This window comes from Heptranchias perlo, unplaced genomic scaffold (assembly GCF_035084215.1).
Source record: "Heptranchias perlo isolate sHepPer1 unplaced genomic scaffold, sHepPer1.hap1 HAP1_SCAFFOLD_772, whole genome shotgun sequence".
In the NCBI taxonomy this organism is placed as follows: Eukaryota; Metazoa; Chordata; class Chondrichthyes; order Hexanchiformes; family Hexanchidae; genus Heptranchias; species Heptranchias perlo.
The window spans coordinates 3,004-22,911 of NW_027139806.1; the positions used below are offsets into that span (position 1 = coordinate 3,004).

At 55.0% G+C, this 19,908-nt stretch overlaps 1 protein-coding gene across 1 annotated transcript; it reads right to left on the reverse strand.

The window, feature by feature from the left end:
- Positions 1-2,027: 2,027 nt before the first annotated feature.
- LOC137319229 (putative per-hexamer repeat protein 5) lies at positions 2,028-11,016 on the reverse strand. Its single transcript, XM_067981536.1, has 2 exons — positions 10,978-11,016; positions 2,028-2,978 (listed from the first exon to the last, which is right to left on the reverse strand). Exons 1-2 carry the CDS (start codon positions 11,014-11,016, stop codon positions 2,028-2,030), a joined length of 990 nt encoding a protein of 329 aa, XP_067837637.1.
- Between the last annotated feature and the right edge of the window lie 8,892 nt (positions 11,017-19,908).

Below are 19,908 nucleotides of genomic sequence, written 5' to 3' on the forward strand. Positions count from 1 at the left end.
TAGGGGCTGGAGGAGGTTACAGAGATAGGGAGGGGGGCGAGGGTCATGGAGGGATTTGAACAGGAGGATGAGAATTGTAGGGGCTGGAGGAGGTTACAGAGATAGGGAGGGGGGGCGAGGGCCATGGAGGGATTTGAACAAAAGGATGAGAATTTTAGGGGCTGGAGGAGGTTACAGAGATAGGGAGGGGGGCGAGGGCCATGGAGGGATTTGAACAGGAGGATGAGAATTGTAGGGGCTGGAGGAGGTTACAGAGATAGGGAGGGGGGGCGAGGGTCATGGAGGGATTTGAACAGGAGGATGAGAATTGTAGGGGCTGGAGGAGGTTACAGAGATAGGGAGGGGGGGCGAGGGTCATGGAGGGATTTGAACAGGAGGATGAGGATTGTAGGGGCTGGAGGAGGTTACAGAGATAGGGAGGGGGGCGAGGGTCATGGAGGGATTTGAACAGGAGGATGAGAATTGTAGGGGCTGGAGGAGGTTACAGAGATAGGGAGGGGGGGCGAGGGCCATGGAGGGATTTGAACAAAAGGATGAGAATTTTAGGGGCTGGAGGAGGTTACAGAGATAGGGAGGGGGGCGAGGGCCATGGAGGGATTTGAACAGGAGGATGAGAATTGTAGGGGCTGGAGGAGGTTACAGAGATAGGGAGGGGGGGCGAGGGCCATGGAGGGATTTGAACAGGAGGATGAGAATTGTAGGGGCTGGAGGAGGTTACAGAGATAGGGAGGGGGGGCGAGGGCAATGGAGAGATTTGAACAGGAGGATGAGAATTGCCGGGGCTGGAGGAGGTTACAGAGATAGGGAGGGGGGGCGAGGGCCATGGAGGGATTTGAACAGGAGGATGAGAATTGTAGGGGCGGGAGGAGGTTACAGAGATAGGGAGGGGGGGACGAGGGCCATGGAGGGATTTGAACAGGAGGATGAGAATTGTAGGGGCTGGAGGAGGTTACAGAGATAGGGAGGGGGGGCGAGGGCCATGGAGGGATTTGAACAGGAGGATGAGAATTGTAGGGACTGGAGGAGGTTACAGAGATAGGGAGGGGGGGCGAGGGCAATGGAGGGATTTGAACAGGAGGATGAGAATTGCCGGGGCTGGAGGAGGTTACAGAGATAGGGAGGGGGGGCGAGGGCCATGGAGGGATTTGAACAGGAGGATGAGGATTGTAGGGGCTGGAGGAGGTTACAGAGATAGGGAGGGGGGGCGAGGGCCATGGAGGGATTTGAACAGGAGGATGAGGATTGTAGGGGCTGGAGGAGGTTACAGAGATAGGGAGGGGGGCGAGGGGCCATGGAGGGATTTGAACAGGAGGATGAGGATTGTAGGGGCTGGAGGAGGTTACAGAGATAGGGAGGGGGGGCGAGGGCCATGGAGGGATTTGAACAGGAGGATGACGATTGTAGGGGCTGGAGGAGGTTACAGAGATAGGGAGGGGGGGCCGAGGGTCATGGAGGGATTTGAACAGGAGGATGAGAATTGTAGGGGCTGGAGGAGGTTACAGAGATAGGGAGGGGGGGACGAGGGCCATGGAGGGATTTGAACAGGAGGATGAGGATTCTAGGGGCTGGAGGAGGTTACAGAGATAGGGAGCGGGGGGACGAGGGTCATGGAGGGATTTGAACAGGAGGATGAGGATTGTAGGGGCTGGAGGAGGTTACAGAGATAGGGAGGGGGGGCGGGGGCCATGGAGAGGTGGAGAGGGAATTCCAGAGCTTCGGGCCGAGGCAGCGGGCGGCCCTCTGCCCGATTGCTATCTGCCATTAACGGCACGTCTGATTCCTTTACAACTCTGCAGTTTGCGAAAACCACAATAAATAATTAAGGTGCGATTCATAACGAAGCAATAATGAAATAATAATTCAAGAAACAGGAGCCGTGGAAATGTAATAATTCCTTGAATTATCAGTGGCCTCTGGGAGTCTCTCCGTGAATATAATCATTTCTAATTTAATGCTGAGATTAATCATTAATTCAAGGATGGAAAATTTGATGCACCATTGGTCCTGATCAACCATTCCTGCACTTGTCATCCCTGTCCCCGGCAACCGACTCCGTCCCCGTCCCCGGCAACCGACTCCGTCCCCGTCCCCGGCAACCGGCTCCGTCCCCGTCCCCGGCAACCGGCTCCGTCCCCGTCCCCGGCAACCGGCTCCGTCCCCGTCCCCGGCAACCGACTCCGTCCCCGTCCCCGGCAACCGACTCCGTCCCCGTCCCCGGCAACCGACTCCGTCCCCGTCCCCGGCAACTGACTCAGTCCCCGTCCCCGGCAACCGACTCCGTCCCCGTCCCCGGCAACCGACTCCGTCCCCGTCCCCGGCAACCGACTCCGTCCCCGTCCCCGGCAACCGACTCCGTCCCCGTCCCCGTCCCCGGCAACCGACTCCGTCCCCGTCCCCGGCAACCGACTCCGTCCTCGTCCTCGTCCCCGGCAACCGACTCCGTCCCCGTCCCCGGCAACCGGCTCCGTCCCCGTCCCCGGCAACCGACTCCGTCCCCGTCCCCGGCAACCGGCTCCGTCCCCGTCCCCGGCAACCGGCTCCGTCCCCGTCCCCGGCAACCGGCTCCGTCCCCGTCCCCGGCAACCGACTCCGTCCCCGTCCCCGGCAACCGACTCCGTCCCCGTCCCCGGCAACCGACTCCGTCCCCGTCCCCGGCAACCGGCTCCGTCCCCGTCCCCGGCAACCGGCTCCGTCCCCGTCCCCGGCAACCGGCTCCGTCCCCGTCCCCGGCAACCGGCTCCGTCCCCGTCCCCGGCAACCGACTCCGTCCCCGTCCCCGGCCACCGACTCCGTCCCCGTCCCCGGCAACCGACTCCGTCCCCGTCCCCGGCAACCGGCTCCGTCCCCGTCCCCGGCAACCGACTCCGTCCCCGTCCCCGGCAACCGACTCCGTCCCCGTCCCCGGCAACCGACTCCGTCCCCGTCCCCGGCAACCGACTCCGTCCCCGTCCCCGGCAACCGGCTCCGTCCCCTGTCCCCTGTCGGAGGCGCCGTCTTTCGGATGAGACGTTAAACCGAGGGCCCCGTCTGCCCCTCTCGGGCGGGTGTAAAAGATCCCACGGCCCACTATTGGAAGAAGAGCAGAGCGGGGGAGTTCTCCCCAGTGTCCTGGGGCCGATATTTATCCCTCAATAAAAAAAAAACAATGATCTGGGTCATTTATCACAGTGCTGTTTGTGGGATCTTGCTGTGCGCAAATTGGCTGCTGCGTTTCCCACATTGCAAACAGTGACCGCACTTCGGAAAGTATTTCATTGGCTGCCCAGGTGGTGGGACATCCTGTGGTGGTGAACGGCGAGACGGAAATGGGAGTTCTTCTCAATTGCTGACAGCCTGAAATCTTGACCTCTTCCTCTCCCGAAATCTCTCAGAGAAAAATAGAGGAAGTTCGAGAGGGCAGAGAGTGAGGTCTGCCTTCGGGTCTCTCTCTCTCTCTCTCTCTCGTCACCTCTTCACTGCACTGATTGTCCCGGGTATTCTGATCACAACAATCCTGCCCTGATCTGCAGTCCTCTCAGACACAAGCAGAGATTCAGTCGAGTCTGCTCCAGGCCCTCGTGTCTCCAATGATAAAAAGGCTCGTCAAATCGCAGTCTTCAGAGTCACCGAGAGACACACAGAGCTGGCTGGTCTGCACACCGTGTCTCGGTATCTCCCTCTCCGCCTCGCAACCTCTCCCTCTCTCCCTCTCCACCTCTCTCTCTCTCCCACTCTCCATCTCCCTCTCCCTCCCTCTCCCTCTCCCTCCCTCTCTCGCCATCTCTGTCTCTCTCCCTCTCCACCTCTCTCTCTCCATCTCCCTCTCCCTCTCTCTCCCTTTCTGTCTCTCTCCCTCTCCACCTCTCTCTCTCTCCCACTCTCCATCTCCCTCTCCCTCTCTCTCCCTCTCCCTCTCTCTCCCTCTCTCGCCATCTCTGTCTCTCTCCCTCTCCACCTCTCTCTCTCCATCTCCCTCTCCCTCTCTCTCCCTTTCTGTCTCTCTCCCTCTCCACCTCTCTCTCTCTCCCACTCTCCATCTCCCTCTCTCTCCCCCACCACCTCTCTCACCCTCTCCCTCTCCCTCTCTCTCTCTCTCCCTCTCTCGCCATCTCTGTCTCTCTCCCTCTCCACCTCTCTCTCTCCATCTCCCTCTCCCTCTCTCTCCCTTTCTGTCTCTCTCCCTCTCCACCTCTCTCTCTCTCCCACTCTCCATCTCCCTCTCCCTCTCTCTCCCTCTCCCTCTCTCGCCATCTCTGTCTCTCTCCCTCTCCACCTCTCTCTCTCCATCTCCCTCTCCCTCTCTCTCCCTTTCTGTCTCTCTCCCTCTCCACCTCTCTGTCTCTCCCACTCTCCATCTCCCTCTCCCTCTCTCTCCCCCACCACCTCTCTCTCCCTCTCCCTCTCTCTCCCTCTCTCGCCATCTCTGTCTCTCTCCCTCTCCCTCTCTCTCCCTCTCTCGCCATCTCTGTCTCTCTCCCTCTCCACCTCTCTCTCTCCATCTCCCTCTCCCTCTCTCTCCCTTTCTGTCTCTCTCCCTCCACCTCTCTCTCCCTCCCTCTCTCTCTCCTTTTCCGCCTCTCTCCCTCTCTCGCCATCTCTGTCTCTCTCCCTCTCCACCTCTCTCCCTCCACCTCTCTCTCCCTCCCACTCTCTCTCCCTTTCCGCCTCTGTCCCTCTCTCGCCATCTCTGTCTCTCTCCCTCTCCACCTCTCTCTCTCCAACTCCATCTCCCTCTCCCTCACTCTGCCTCTCCGCCACTCTCCCACTCCTTCTCTCTCCCTCACTCACCCTCTCGCTCTCCCTCACTCTCAGGGAGATATCTGTACACTGACTGGTGTCTCTCAGTCCCTCTCTCTCAGGGAGATATCTGTACACTGACTGGTGTCTCTCAGTCCCCTCTCTCTCAGGGTGATATCTGTACACTGACTGGTGTCTCTCAGTCCCTCTCTCTCAGGGAGATATCTGTACACTGACTGGTGTCTCTTAGTCCCTCTCTCTCAGGGAGATATCTGTACACTGACTGGTGTCTCTCAGTCCCCTCTCTCTCAGGGAGATATCTGTACACTGACTGGTGTCTCTCAGTCCCCTCTCTCTCAGGGAGATATCTGTACACTGACTGGTGTCTCTCAGTCCCCTCTCTCAGGGAGATATCTGTACACTGACTGGTGTCTCTCAGTCCCCTCTCCCTCAGGGAGATATCTGTACACTGACTGGAGTCTCAGTCCCCTCTCTCTCAGGGAGATATCTGTACACTGACTGGTGTCTCTCAGTCCCCTCTCTCTCAGGGAGATATCTGTACACTGACTGGTGTCTCTCAGTCCCCTCTCTCTCAGGGTGATATCTGTACGCTGACTGGTGTCTCTCAGTCCCCTCCCTGTCTGGGAGATATATATACACTGACTGGTGTCTCTCAGTCCCTCTCTCAGGGATATATCTGTACACTGACTGGTGTCTCTCAGTCCCTCTCTCTCAGGGAGATATCTGTACACTGACTGGTGTCTCTCAGTCCCCTCTCTCTCAGGGAGATATCTGTACACTGACTGGTGTCTCTCAGTCCCTCTCTCTCAGGGAGATATCTGTACACTGACTGGTGTCTCTCAGTCCCCTCTCTCTCAGGGAGATATCTGTACACTGACTGGTGTCTCTCAGTCCCCTCTCTCTCAGGGAGATATCTGTACACTGACTGGTGTCTCTTAGTCCTCTCTCTCAGGGAGATATCTGTACACTGACTGGTGTCTCTCAGTCCCCTCTCTCTCAGGGAGATATCTGTACACTGACTGGTGTCTCTCAGTCCCTCTCTCTCAGGGAGATATCTGTACACTGACTGGTGTCTCTCAGTCCCCTCTCTCTCAGGGAGATATCTGTACACTGACTGGTGTCTCTCAGTCCCCTCTCTCTCAGGCAGATATCTGTACACTGACTGGTGTCGCTCAGTCCCCTCTCTCTCAGGGACATATCTGTACACTGACTGGTGTCTCTCAGTCCCCTCTCTCTCAGGGACATATCTGTACACTGACTGGTGTCTCTCAGTCCCCTCTCTCTCAGGGAGGTATCTGTACACTGACTGGTGTCTCTCAGTCCCTCTCTCTCAGGGAGATATCTGTACACTGACTGGTGTCTCTCAGTCCCTCTCTCAGGGAGATATCTGTACGCTGACTGGTGTCTCTCAGTCCCCTCTCTCTCAGGGAGATATCTGTACACTGACTGGTGTCTCTCAGTCCCCTCTCTCAGGGAAATATCTTCACACTGACTGGTGTCTCTCAGTCCCCTCTCTCTCAGGGAGATATCTGTACACTGACTGGTGTCTCTCAGTCCCCTCTCTCTCAGGGAGATATCTGTACACTGACTGGTGTCTCTCAGTCCCCTCTCTCAGGGAAATATCTTCACACTGACTGGTGTCTCTCAGTCCCCTCTCTCTCAGGGAGATATCTGTACGCTGACTGGTGTCTCTCAGTCCCCTCTCTCTCAGGGAGATATCTGTACACTGACTGGTGTCTCTCAGTCCCCTCTCTCAGGGAAATATCTTCACACTGACTGGTGTCTCTCAGTCCCCTCTCTCTCAGGGAGATATCTGTACACTGACTGGTGTCTCTCAGTCCCCTCTCTCTCAGGGAGATATCTGTACACTGACTGGTGTCTCTCAGTCCCCTCTCTCAGGGAAATATCTTCACACTGACTGGTGTCTCTCAGTCCCCTCTCTCTCAGGGAGATATCTGTACGCTGACTGGTGTCTCTCAGTCCCCTCTCTGTCTGGGAGATTTATATACAATGAATGGTGTCTCTCAGTCCCCTCTCTCTCAGGGAGATATCTGTACACTGACTGGTGTCTCTCAGTCCCTCTCCCTCAGGAAGATATCTGTACACTGACTGGTGTCTCTCAGTCCCCTCTCTCTCAGGGAGATATCTGTACACTGACTGGTGTCTCTCAGTCCCCTCTCTCTCAGGGAGATATCTGTATACTGACTGGTGTCTCTCAGTCCCCTCTCTCTCAGGGAGATATCTGTACACTGACTGGTGTCTCTCAGTCCCCTCTCTCAGGGAGATATCTGTACACTGACTGGTGTCTCTCAGTCCCCTCTCTCTCAGGGAGATATCTGTACACTGACTGGTGTCTCTCAGTCCCCTCTCTCTCAGGGAGATATCTGTACACTGACTGGTGTCTCTCAGTCCCCTCTCTCTCAGGGAGATATCTGTACACTGACTGGTGTCTCTCAGTCCCCTCTCTCTCAGGGAGATATCTGTACACTGACTGGTGTCTCTCAGTCCCCTCTCTCAGGGAAATATCTTCACACTGACTGGTGTCTCTCAGTCCCCTCTCTCTCAGGGAGATATCTGTACGCTGACTGGTGTCTCTCAGTCCCCTCTCTGTCTGGGAGATTTATATACAATGAATGGTGTCTCTCAGTCCCCTCTCTCTCAGGGAGATATCTGTACACTGACTGGTGTCTCTCAGTCCCTCTCCCTCAGGAAGATATCTGTACACTGACTGGTGTCTCTCAGTCCCCTCTCTCTCAGGGAGATATCTGTACACTGACTGGTGTCTCTCAGTCCCCTCTCTCTCAGGGAGATATCTGTATACTGACTGGTGTCTCTCAGTCCCCTCTCTCTCAGGGAGATATCTGTACACTGACTGGTGTCTCTCAGTCCCCTCTCTCAGGGAGATATCTGTACACTGACTGGTGTCTCTCAGTCCCCTCTCTCTCAGGGAGATATCTGTACACTGACTGGTGTCTCTCAGTCCCCTCTCTCTCAGGGAGATATCTGTACACTGACTGGTGTCTCTCAGTCCCCTCTCTCTCAGGGAGATATCTGGACACTGACTGGTGTCTCTCAGTCCCTCTCTCTCAGGGAGATATCTGTACACTGACTGGTGTCTCTCAGTCCCCTCTCTCTCAGGGAGATATCTGTACACTGACTGGTGTCTCTCCGTCCCCTCTCTCTCAGGGAGATATCTGTACACTGACTGGTGTCTCTCAGTCCCCTCACTCTCAGGGAGATATCTGTACACTGACTGGTGTCTCTCAGTCCCTCTCTCTCAGGGTGATATCTGTACACTGACTGGTGTCTCTCAGTCCCTCTCTCTCAGGGAGATATCTGTACACTGACTGGTGTCTCTCAGTCCCTCTCTCTCAGGGAGATATCTGTACACTGACTGGTGTCTCTCAGTCCCTCTCTCTCAGGGAGATATCTGTACACTGACTGGTGTCTCTCAGTCCCCTCTCTCTCAGGGAGATATCTGTACACTGACTGGTGTCTCTCAGTCCCCTCTCTCTCAGGCAGATATCTGTACACTGACTGGTGTCGCTCAGTCCCCTCTCTCTCAGGGAGATATCTGTACACTGACTGGTGTCTCTCAGTCCCTCTTTCTCAAGGAGATATCTGTACACTGACTGGTGTCTCTCAGTCCCCTCTCTCTGTGGGAGATATCTGTACACTGACTGGTGTCTCTCAGTCCCTCTCTCAGGGAGATATCTGTACACTGACTGGTGTCTCTCAGTCCTCTCTCTCTGTGGGAGATATCTGTACACTGACTGGTGTCTCTCAGTCCCCTCTCTCTCAGGGAGATATCTGTACACTGACTGGGGTCTCTCAGTCCCTCTCTCTCAGGGAGATATCTGTACACTGACTGGTGTCTCTCAGTCCCCTCTCTCTCAGGGAGATATCTGTACACTGACTGGTGTCTCTCAGTCCCTCTCTCTCAGGGAGATATCTGTACACTGACTGGTGTCTCTCAGTCCCCTCTCTCTCAGGGAGATATCTGTACACTGACTGGTGTCTCTCAGTCCCCTCTCTCTCAGGCAGATATCTGTACACTGACTGGTGTCGCTCAGTCCCCTCTCTCTCAGGGACATATCTGTACACTGACTGGTGTCTCTCAGTCCCCTCTCTCTCAGGGACATATCTGTACACTGACTGGTGTCTCTCAGTCCCCTCTCTCTCAGGGAGGTATCTGTACACTGACTGGTGTCTCTCAGTCCCTCTCTCTCAGGGAGATATCTGTACACTGACTGGTGTCTCTCAGTCCCTCTCTCAGGGAGATATCTGTACGCTGACTGGTGTCTCTCAGTCCCCTCTCTCTCAGGGAGATATCTGTACACTGACTGGTGTCTCTCAGTCCCCTCTCTCAGGGAAATATCTGCACACTGACTGGTGTCTCTCAGTCCCCTCTCTCTCAGGGAGATATCTGTACACTGACTGGTTTCTCTCAGTCCCCTCTCTCTCAGGGAGATATCTGTACGCTGACTGGTGTCTCTCAGTCCCCTCTCTGTCTGGGAGATTTATATACAATGAATTGTGTCTCTCAGTCCCCTCTCTCTCAGGGAGATATCTGTACACTGACTGGTGTCTCTCAGTCCCTCTCCCTCAGGAAGATATCTGTACACTGACTGGTGTCTCTCAGTCCCTCTCTCTCAGGGAGATATCTGTACACTGACTGGTGTCTCTCAGTCCCCTCTCTCTCAGGGAGATATCTGTACACTGACTGGTGTCTCTCAGTCCCCTCTCTCTCAGGGAGATATCTGTACACTGACTGGTGTCTCTCAGTCCCCTCACTCTCAGGGAGATATCTGTACACTGACTGGTGTCTCTCAGTCCCTCTCTCTCAGGGTGATATCTGTACACTGACTGGTGTCTCTCAGTCCCTCTCTCTCAGGGAGATATCTGTACACTGACTGGTGTCTCTCAGTCCCTCTCTCAGGGAGATATCTGTACACTGACTGGTGTCTCTGAGTCCCTCTCTCTCAGGGAGATATCTGTACACTGACTGGTGACTCTCAGTCCCTCATTCTCTCAGGGAAATATCTGTACACTGACTGGTGTCTCTCAGTCCCTCTCTCTCAGGGAGATATCTGTACACTGACTGGTGTCTCTCAGTCCCTCTCTCTCAGGGAGATATCTGTACACTGACTGGTGTCTCTCAGTCCCTCTTTCTCAAGGAGATATCTGTACACTGACTGGTGTCTCTCAGTCCCCTCTCTCTCAGTGAGATATCTGTACACTGACTGGTGTCTCTCAGTCCCTCTTTCTCAAGGAGATATCTGTACACTGACTGGTGTCTCTCAGTCCCCTCTCTCTGTGGGAGATATCTGTACACTGACTGGTGTCTCTCAGTCCCCTCTCTCTGTGGGAGATATCTGTACACTGACTGGTGTCTCTCAGTCCCTCTCTCAGGGAGATATCTGTACACTGACTGGTGTCTCTCAGTCCTCTCTCTCTGTGGGAGATATCTGTACACTGACTGGTGTCTCTCAGTCCCCTCTCTCTCAGGGAGATATCTGTACACTGACTGGGGTCTCTCAGTCCCTCTCTCTCAGGGAGATATCTGTACACTGACTGGTGTCTCTCAGTCCCCTCACTCTCAGGGAGATATCTGTACACTGACTGGTGTCTCTCAGTCCCTCTCTCTCAGGGAGATATCTGTACACTGACTGGTGTCTCTCAGTCCCTCTCTCTCAGGGAGATATCTGTACACTGACTGGTGTCTCTCAGTCCCCTCTCTCAGGGAGATATCTGTGCACTGACTGGTGTCTCTCAGTCCCCTCTCTCTCAGGGAGATATCTGTACACTGACTGGTGTCTCTCAGTCCCTCTCTCTCAGGGAGATATCTGTACACTGACTGGTGTCTCTCAGTCCCCTCTCTCTCAGGGAGATATCTGTGCACTGACTGGTGTCTCTCAGTCCCCTCTCTCTCAGGGAGATATCTGTACACTGACTGGTGTCTCTCAGTCCCCTCTCTCTCAGGGAGATATCTGTACACTGACTGGTGTCTCTCAGTCCCCTCTCTCTCAGGGAGATATCTGTGCACTGACTGGGGGTCTCTCTAATTACCTGGTGCCGGAATTAATTGTTACAGTCTCGGAAACTTACTGACCGTCCCTCATCCTTCACACTTAACAGGTCCTGCCTCAGCTGTCAGTCGCCTTGGCGAGAAGCAAGTTCCACTCTGCTGACGGTAAATGAAATGCACAGAGCGCGTCATGGCTGATCGGGCTGCGTTGCCATGACGAAGCCTTTATCTGCGACGCGCGTGGGCGCCATTTGGGATCGCGAGCACGTCCCTCTCCCAGCAGGCTGTCGCTCCAAATAACAGGGTGTCCGCATGAGAAATCGCACTCGTGCGACGAATGACAACAACAGCCCCCCATTAACTTGATCAAACGTCCCAGGGGCGCTCCCCAGGAGCGTAGGTCAGGCAGAATCAGACCCCGAGACACATGAGGAGATCTTAGGGACAGGTGACCAAAAGCTCGGTCAAAGAGGGAGGTTTTAAGGAGCGTCTTAAAGGAGGAGAGAGAGGGGGGGAGAGGTTTAGGGAGGGAATTCCGGAGCTCAGGGCCCCAGGCAGCTGAAGGCACGGCCGCCAATGGTGGAGCGATGGGAATCGGGGAATGCACAAGAGAGAGCCTAACCACCTCCCCTTGACATTCAACGGCATTACCATCACCGAATCCCCCACCATCAACATCCTGGGGGTCACCATTGACCAGAAACTGAACTGGACCAGCCATATAAATACTGTGGCTACAAGAGCAGGTCAGAGGCTGGGTATTCTGCGGCGAGTGACTCACCTCCTGACTCCCCAAAGCCTTTCCACCATCTCCAAGGCACAAGTCAGGAGTGTGATGGAATACTCTCCACTTGCCTGGATGAGTGCAGCTCCAACAACACTCGAGAAGCTCGACACCATCCAGGACAAAGCAGCCCGCTTGATTGGCACCCCATCCACCACCCTAAACATTCACTCCCTTCACCACCGGCGCACCGTGGCCGCAGTGTGTACCATCCACAGGATGCACTGCAGCAACTCGCCAAGGCTTCTTCGACAGCACCTCCCAAACCCGCGACCTCTACCACCTAGAAGGACAAGAGCAGCAGGCGCATGGGACCAACACCACCTGCACGTTCCCCTCCGAGTCACACACCATCCCGACTTGGAAATATATCGGCCGTTCCTTCATCGTCGCTGGGTCAAAATCCTGGAACTCCCTTCCTAACGGCACTGTGGGAGAACCGTCACCACACGGACTGCAGCGGTTCAAGAAGGCGGCTCACCACCACCTTCTCAAGGGGCAATTAGGGGATGGGCAATAAATGCCGGCCTCACCAGCGACACCCACATCCCATGAACGAATTGGAGGAGCGCAGAGATCTCGGAAGGTTGTATGGGCTGGAGGAGGTTACAGAGATAGGGAGGGGGGCGAGGGCCATGGAGGGATTTGAACAGGAGGATGAGAATTGTAGGGGCTGGAGGAGGTTACAGAGATAGGGAGGGGGGGGCGAGGGCCATGGAGGGATTTGAACAGGAGGATGAGGATTGTAGGGACTGGAGGAGGTTACAGAGATAGGGAGGGGGGGCGAGGGCCATGGAGGGATTTGAACAGGAGGATGAGAATTGTAGGGGCTGGAGGAGGTTACAGAGATAGGGAGGGGGGGACGAGGGTCATGGAGGGATTTGAACAGGAGGATGAGAATTGTAGGGGCTGGAGGAGGTTACAGAGATAGGGAGGGGGGACGAGGGTCATGGAGGGATTTGAACAGGAGGATGAGAATTGTAGGGGCTGGAGGAGGTTACAGAGATAGGGAGGGGGGCGAGGGCCATGGAGGGATTTGAACAGGAGGATGACAATTGTAGGGGCTGGAGGAGGTTACAGAGATAGGGAGGGGGGCGAGGGCCATGGAGGGATTTGAACAGGAGGATGAGAATTTTAGGGGCTGGAGGAGGTTACAGAGATAGGGAGGGGGGGCGAGGGCCATGGAGGGATTTGAACAGGAGGATGAGAATTGTCGGGGCTGGAGGAGGTTACAGAGATAGGGAGGGGGGGGCGAGGGCCATGGAGGGATTTGAACAGGAGGATGAGAATTTTAGGGGCTGGAGGAGGTTACAGAGATAGGGAGGGGGGGCGAGGGCCATGGAGGGATTTGAACAGGAGGATGAGAATTGTCGGGGCTGGAGGAGGTTACAGAGATAGGGAGGGGGGCGAGGGCCATGGAGGGATTTGAACAGGAGGATGAGAATTTTAGGGGCTGGAGGAGGTTACAGAGATAGGGAGGGGGGGGCGAGGGCCATGGAGGGATTTGAACAGGAGGATGAGAATTGTAGGGGCTGGAGGAGGTGACAGAGATAGGGAGGGGGAGCGAGGGCCATGGAGGGATTTGAACAGGAGGATGAGGATTGTCGGGGCTGGAGGAGGTTACAGAGATAGGGAGGGAGGGCGAGGGCCATGGAGGGATTTGAAGAGGAGGATGAGAATTGTAGGGGCTGGAGGAGGTTACAGAGATAGGGAGGGGGGGCGAGGGCCATGGAGGGATTTGAACAGGAGGATGAGAATTGTAGGGGCTGGAGGAGGTTACAGAGATAGGGAGGGGGAGCGAGGGCCATGGAGGGATTTGAAGAGGAGGATGAGAATTGTCGGGGCTGGAGGAGGTTACAGAGATAGGGAGGGGGGCGAGGGTCATGGAGGGATTTGAACAGGAGGATGAGAATTGTCGGGGCTGGAGGAGGTTACAGAGATAGGGAGGGGGGGCGAGGGCCATGGAGGGATTTGAACAGGAGAGGATGAGGATTTTAAAATCGAGGCGTTCCCGGACCGGGAGCCAATGTCGGTCCAGCGAGCACAGGGGGGTGATCTAATCGTTTCTCACATCGCTGTTTGTGGGATCTTGCTGTGCGCAAAATTGTCTGCTGCGTTTCCCACATTACAACAGTGACCGCACTTCAAAAAAAGTCCGTCATTGGCTGTAAAGCGCTTTGGGACATTCTGAGGTGGTGATAGAAATCCAAGACTTCCTCCCTTCTTTGCTCCCCTCCCTCTCCTCCCCCTCCCTCCATTCTCTCTCACCAGACCCCCTCCCTCTTCCCTCCCTTCCTCCCCTCTCCTTCCCCTCCCTCCCTTCCTCCCACCCTTCTCCCTCCCTCCCCTCCCACTTCCTCCATTCCCTCCCTCCTCCCTCCCTTTCTCCATCCCTCCATCTCACCCTTCTCCCCTCTCCCTCCCCTCCCTCCCTCCCTCCATTCCCTCCCTCCCTCCCTTTCACCTTCCCCCCTCTCCCTCCCCTCCCTCCCTCCATTCCTCCTCCCTCCCTCTCCTCCCATCCCACCCTACCCCTCCTGCTCTCCCTTCCTCCCCTCTCCCTCTCACCCTTCCCCCCTCTCCCTCCCCTCCCTCCCTCCATTCCTCCTCCCTCCCTCTCCTCCCATCACACCCTACCCCCTCCTCCTCTCCCTTCCTCCCTCTCCTTCCCCTCCCACCTTCCCTTCCTCATTCCCTCCCTTTCTCCATCCCTCCCTCTCACCCTTCTCCCTTCTCCCCTCTCCCTCCCCTCCCTCCCTCCATTCCTCCTCCCTCCCATCCCCTCCCACGCCACCCTACCCCCTCCTGCTCTCCCCTCCCTCCCCTCTCCCTCCCCTCCCTTCTCCCCTTCCCCTCCCTCCCTCCCGTCCTCCCTCCTTCACTCCCTCCCACCCTTCTCCCCCTCTCTCCTTCCCTTCCTCCATTCTCTTCCTCCCTCCTCCTCTCCCTCCCTCCCTCCCTCCCATGGGAGACTGCTACCCCACTGACCAATGACTGACCCGGCCTTGGGGGTATTGGTTGGGTTATATGGTGGGAGATGGGGGCCGTAGTCAGACAGATCCCTGCCCTTCGCCCCCTTCTCCTGGGGGACAGACTGATGAGCATTGAGATTGGATCATCCATTCCATCGTTCAGTATGAATGGCACAGAGTGACGGGGGCCAGATTAAAGCCGCCAAGAGGCCAGCAACCCAATGAGGAGAACGTGAGAGACAGGATTCCCGAGGAGCAGACGTGGGATAGCCAGGGGTGACAGGCAGTGCTCGCTAACTCCACTGACAGGCAATTGGTCATTCTGTTAAGGCTGGAGTGGACAGAGCTGTGAACCAGTGTGTACGATTCGCAAATAAATTGGTGAGAAACAGAGGCAGAATTCTCTCATCGACGACTACTGAGAATTCCTCCGATAGGGAACGGGCTGCCCGGTGTCTGAGTGTAAATGGGGAGAGGTGGGTGAGAGGGTTAATCCCCCTCCGATAGGGAACAGGCTGCCCGGTGTCTGAGTGTAAATGGGGAGAGGTGGGTGAGAGGGTTAATCCCCTCCGATAGGGAACAGGCTGCCCGGTGTCTGAGTGTAAATGGGGAGAGGTGGGTGAGAGGGTTAATCCCCCTCTGATAGGGAACAGGCTGCCCGGTGTCTGAGTGTAAATGGGGAGAGGTGGGTGAGAGGGTTAATCCCCCTCCGATAGGGAACAGGCTGCCCGGTGTCTGAGTGTAAATGGGAGAGGTGCCTATGTGAGTCCATGTGTGTATTTCTGTGCGTGACTGTATATGCGTGTTTCCGTGTCTGTGTGTGTCCATGTGTGTGTGTTGTGTGTCTGTGTGTGTGTCTGTGTGTGCATGTGTGTGTCTGTGTGCGTGTGTGGGTGCGTGTGTGTCTGCATGTCTGTATCTGTGTGCGTGTCTCTGTATGTCCCTGTGACTGTGTCTGTGTGTGTGTCTGTGTGTATCTGTGTCTGTGTGTGCGTGTCTGCGTATGTGCGTGTTTGTGTGTCTGTGCATGTCTGTGTGTGTGTGTCTATGTGTGTGCATATCTGTGTGCGTGTGTGTGTGTCTGTGTGTATGTTTCCCTATGCCTGTGTGTCTGTGTGTGTGCGTGTCTCTGTGTGTGTGTGTGTGTGTGTCTGTGTCTGTGTGTGTGCATGTCTGCGTCTGTGTTTCTGTGCGTGTCTGTGTCTGTGTGCGTGTCTGCGTCTGTGTGTCTGTGCGTGTCTGTGTGTGCATGTCTGCGTCTGTGTGTCTGTGCGTGTCTGTGTGTGCATGTCTGTGTCTGTGTGTGTCTGTGTGTGCGTGTATCTGTGTCTGTGTGTGTGCATGTCTCTCTCTCTGTGTTTGTGTGTGTGTGTGTCTGTGTGTGCCTGTCCGTGTCTGTGTGTATGTATGTCTGTGTGTCTCTGTCTGTGTGTGTGCGTGTCTCTGCCTGTGTGTGTGTGTGTGTGTGTGCATGTCTGTGTGTGTGCGTGTCTCTACCTGTTTGTCTGTGCGTGTCTCTGTCTGTGTGTGTGTGTCACTCTGTGTGTGTGTGTGTCTGTCTGTGTGCATGTGTCTGTGTGTGTGTCTCTGTCTGTGTGCGGCGTGTCACTGTGTGTGTGTGTGTGTGTGTATCTCTGTCTGTGTGCCTGTGTGCATGTCGCTGTCTGTGTGTATGTGTATGTCTGTGTGTGTGCATGTCTCTGTCTGTGTGTGTGTCTGTCTGTGTGCGTGTGTCTGTCTGTGTGCGTGTGTGTGTGTATCTCTGCCTGTGTGCATGTCCCTGTCCCTGTGTGTGTCTGTGTGCATGTGTGTGTGTCTCTGTCTGTCTGTCTGTGTGCGTGTCCCCTCTCTGTGTGTCTGTGTGCATGTGTGTGTGTCTCTGTCTGTCTGTCTGTGTGCGTGTCCCTCTCTGTGTGTCTGTGTGCATGTGTGTGTGTCTCTGTCTGTCTGTCTGTCTGTGTGCGTGTCCCTCTCTGTGTGTCTGTGCATCTGCTCCTTTCTAAATTTGGCCCCTCTGCTTGGGTCAAAGAGCCCACCCCAGAGACATGAACTGCCCTGTTCTGCCCCCAGATGCAGCCTGACCTGCCAAGTCCATACTGTCTCCGTGCCATTACTGCGCCTTGTTGGCTGCTGACCAGTTAGAGTGTAGTCGTACAGTGACCTCCTTAAACGGCTGTCAGGGAGAGATTCAACAAGGCAGCTGCAGGCAGACAGACTGTTCTGACAACACTCAAATTATCCACAGACGCCAGGCAGCCTGATCTCACATCTCACCTCCTTCAGTCTCAATGGGCTCCTGATTACAGAATCCTGGATCTAACAGTGTGTGTGGGGGAGTCTGAACGGGCTCCAGACCTGTGCAGTACCTCCCTGGGAGTGTTTGATGGGAGAGTGTAGAGGAGCTTTACTCTGTATCTACCCTGTACCTGCCCTAGGAGTGTTTGATGGGGACAGTGTAGAGGGAGCTTTACTCTGTATCTAACCCTGTACCTGCCCTGGGAGTGTTTGATGGGACAGTGTAGAGGGAGCTTTACTCTGTGTCTAACCCTGTACTGCCTGGGAGTGTTTGATGGGACAGTGTAGACGGAGCTTCACTCTGTATCTAACCCTGTACCTGCCCTGGGAGTGTTTGATGGGACAGTGTAGACGGAGCTTCACTCTGTATCTAACCTGTACCTGCCCTGGGAGTGTTTGATGGACAGTGTAGAGGGAGCTTTACTCTGTATCTAACCCTGTACCTGCCCTGGGAGTGTTTGATGGGACAGTGTAGAGGGAGCTTTACTCTGTATCTAACCTGTACCTGCCCTGGGAGTGTTTGATGCGACAGTGTAGAGGGAGCTTTACTCTGTATCTAACCCTGTACCTGCCCTGGGAGTGTTTGATGGGACAGTGTAGAGGGAGCTTTACTCTGTATCTAACCCTGTACCTGCCCTGGGAGTGTTTGATGGGACAGTGTGGAGGGAGCTTTACTCTGTATCTAACCCTGTACCTGCCCTGGGAGTGTTTGACGGACAGTGTAGAGGGAGCTTTACTCTGTATCTAACCCTGTACCTGCCCTGGGAGTGTTTGATGGGACAGTGTAGAGGGAGCTTTACTCTGTATCTAACCCTGTACCTGTCCCTGGGAGTGTTTGATGGGACAGTGTAGAGGGAGCTTTACTCTGTATCTAACCCTGTACCTGCCCTGGGAGTGTTTGATGGGACAGTGTAGAGGGAGCTTTACTCTGTATCTAACCCTGTACCTGCCCTGGGAGTGTTTGATGGGACAGTGTAGAGGGAGCTTTACTCTGTATCTAACCCTGTACCTGCCCTGGGAGTGTTTGATGGGACAGTGTAGAGGGAGCTTTACTCTGTATCTAAACCTGTATCTGCCTGGGAGTGTTTGACGGGACGGTGTAGAGGGAGCTTTACTCTGTATCTAACCCTGTACCTGCCCTGGGAGTGTTTGATGGGACAGTGTCAGAGGGAGCTTTACTCTGTATCTAACCCTGTACCTGCCATGGGAGTATTTGACGGGACAGTGTAGAGGGACTTACTCTGTATCTAACCCTGTACCTGCCCTGGGAGTGTTTGATGGGACAGTGTAGAGGGAGCTTTACTCTGTATCTAACCCTGTACCTGCCCTGGGAGTGTTTGATGGACAGTGTAGAGGGAGCTTTACTCTGGACCTAACCCTGTACCTGCCCTGGGAGTGTTTGATGGGACAGTGTAGAGGGAGCTTTACTCTGTATCTAACCCTGTACCTGCCCTGGGAGTGTTTGATGGGACAGTGTAGAGGGAGCTTTACTCTGTATCTAACCCTGTACCTGCCCTGGGAGTGTTTGATGGGACAGTGTGGAGGGAGCTTTACTCTGTATCTAACCCTGTACCTGCCCTGGGAGTGTTTGATGGTACAGTGCAGAGGGAGCTTTACTCTGTATCTAACCCTGTACCTGCCCTGGGAGTGTTTGATGGGACAGTGTAGAGGGAGCTTTACTCTGTATCTAACCCTGTACCTGCCCTGGGAGTGTTTGACGGGACAGTGTGGAGGGAGCTTTACTCTGTATCTAACCCTGTACCTGCCCTGGGAGTGTTTGATGGGACAGTGTAGAGGGAGCTTTACTCTGGACCTAACCCTGTACCTGCCCTGGGAGTGTTTGATGGGACAGTGTGGAGGGAGCTTTACTCTGTATCTAACCCTGTACCTGCCCTGGGAGTGTTTGATGGGACAGTGTAGAGGGAGCTTTACTCTGGACCTAACCCTGTACCTGCCCTGGGAGTGTTTGATGGGACAGTGTAGAGGGAGCTTTACTCTGTATCTAACCCTGTACCTGCCCTGGGAGTGTTTGACGGGACAGTGTAGAGGGAGCTTTACTCTGTATCTAACCCTGTACCTGCCCTGGGAGTGTTTGATGGGACAGTGTAGAGGCAGCTTTACTCTGGACCTAACCCTGTACCTGCCCTGGGAGTGTTTGATGGGACAGTGTGGAGGGAGCTTTACTCTGTATCTAACCCTGTACCTGCCCTGGGAGTGTTTGATGGGACAGTGTTGAGGGAGCTTTACTCTGTATCTAACCCTGTACCTGCCCTGGGAGTGTTTGATGGGACAGTGTGGAGGGAGCTTTACTCTGTATCTAACCCTGTACCTGCCCTGGGAGTGTTTGATGGTACAGTGCAGAGGGAGCTTTACTCTGTATCTAACCCTGTACCTGCCCTGGGAGTGTTTGATGGGACAGTGCAGAGGGAGCTTTACTCTGTATCTAACCCTGTACCTGCCCTGGGAGTGTTTGATGGGACAGTGTCGAGGGAGCTTTACTCTGTATCTAACCCTGTACCTGCCCTGGGAGTGTTTGATGGGACAGTGTAGAGGGAGCTTTACTCTGTATCTAACCCTGTACCTGCCCTGGGAGTGTTTGATGGGACAGTGTAGAGGGAGCTTTACTCTGTATCTAACCCTGTACCTGCCCTGGGAGTGTTTGACGGGACAGTGTGGAGGGAGCTTTACTCTGCATCTAACCCTGTACCTGCCCTGGGAGTGTTTGATGGGACAGTGTAGAGGGAGCTTCACTCTGTATCTAACCCTGTACCTGCCCTGGGAGTGTTTGATGGGACAGTGTCGAGGGAGCTTTACTCTGTATCTAACCCTGTACCTGCCCTGGGAGTGTTTGATGGGACAGTGTAGAGGGAGCTTTACTCTGTATCTAACCCTGTACCTGTCCCTGGATCCCATCCCCCAGTGAGAAGTCATATTTAACGTTGCAACGTCCTACTGGTCTATCAGAAAGAACAACACTGTGACCAACTGGTTGAAAGGATGTACTACAGCAAGATTATAAATTGCATCGAAAGTACAGCACATAAACAGGCCATTTGGCCCAACTGGGCCCTGCCAGTCTTTACACTCCACAC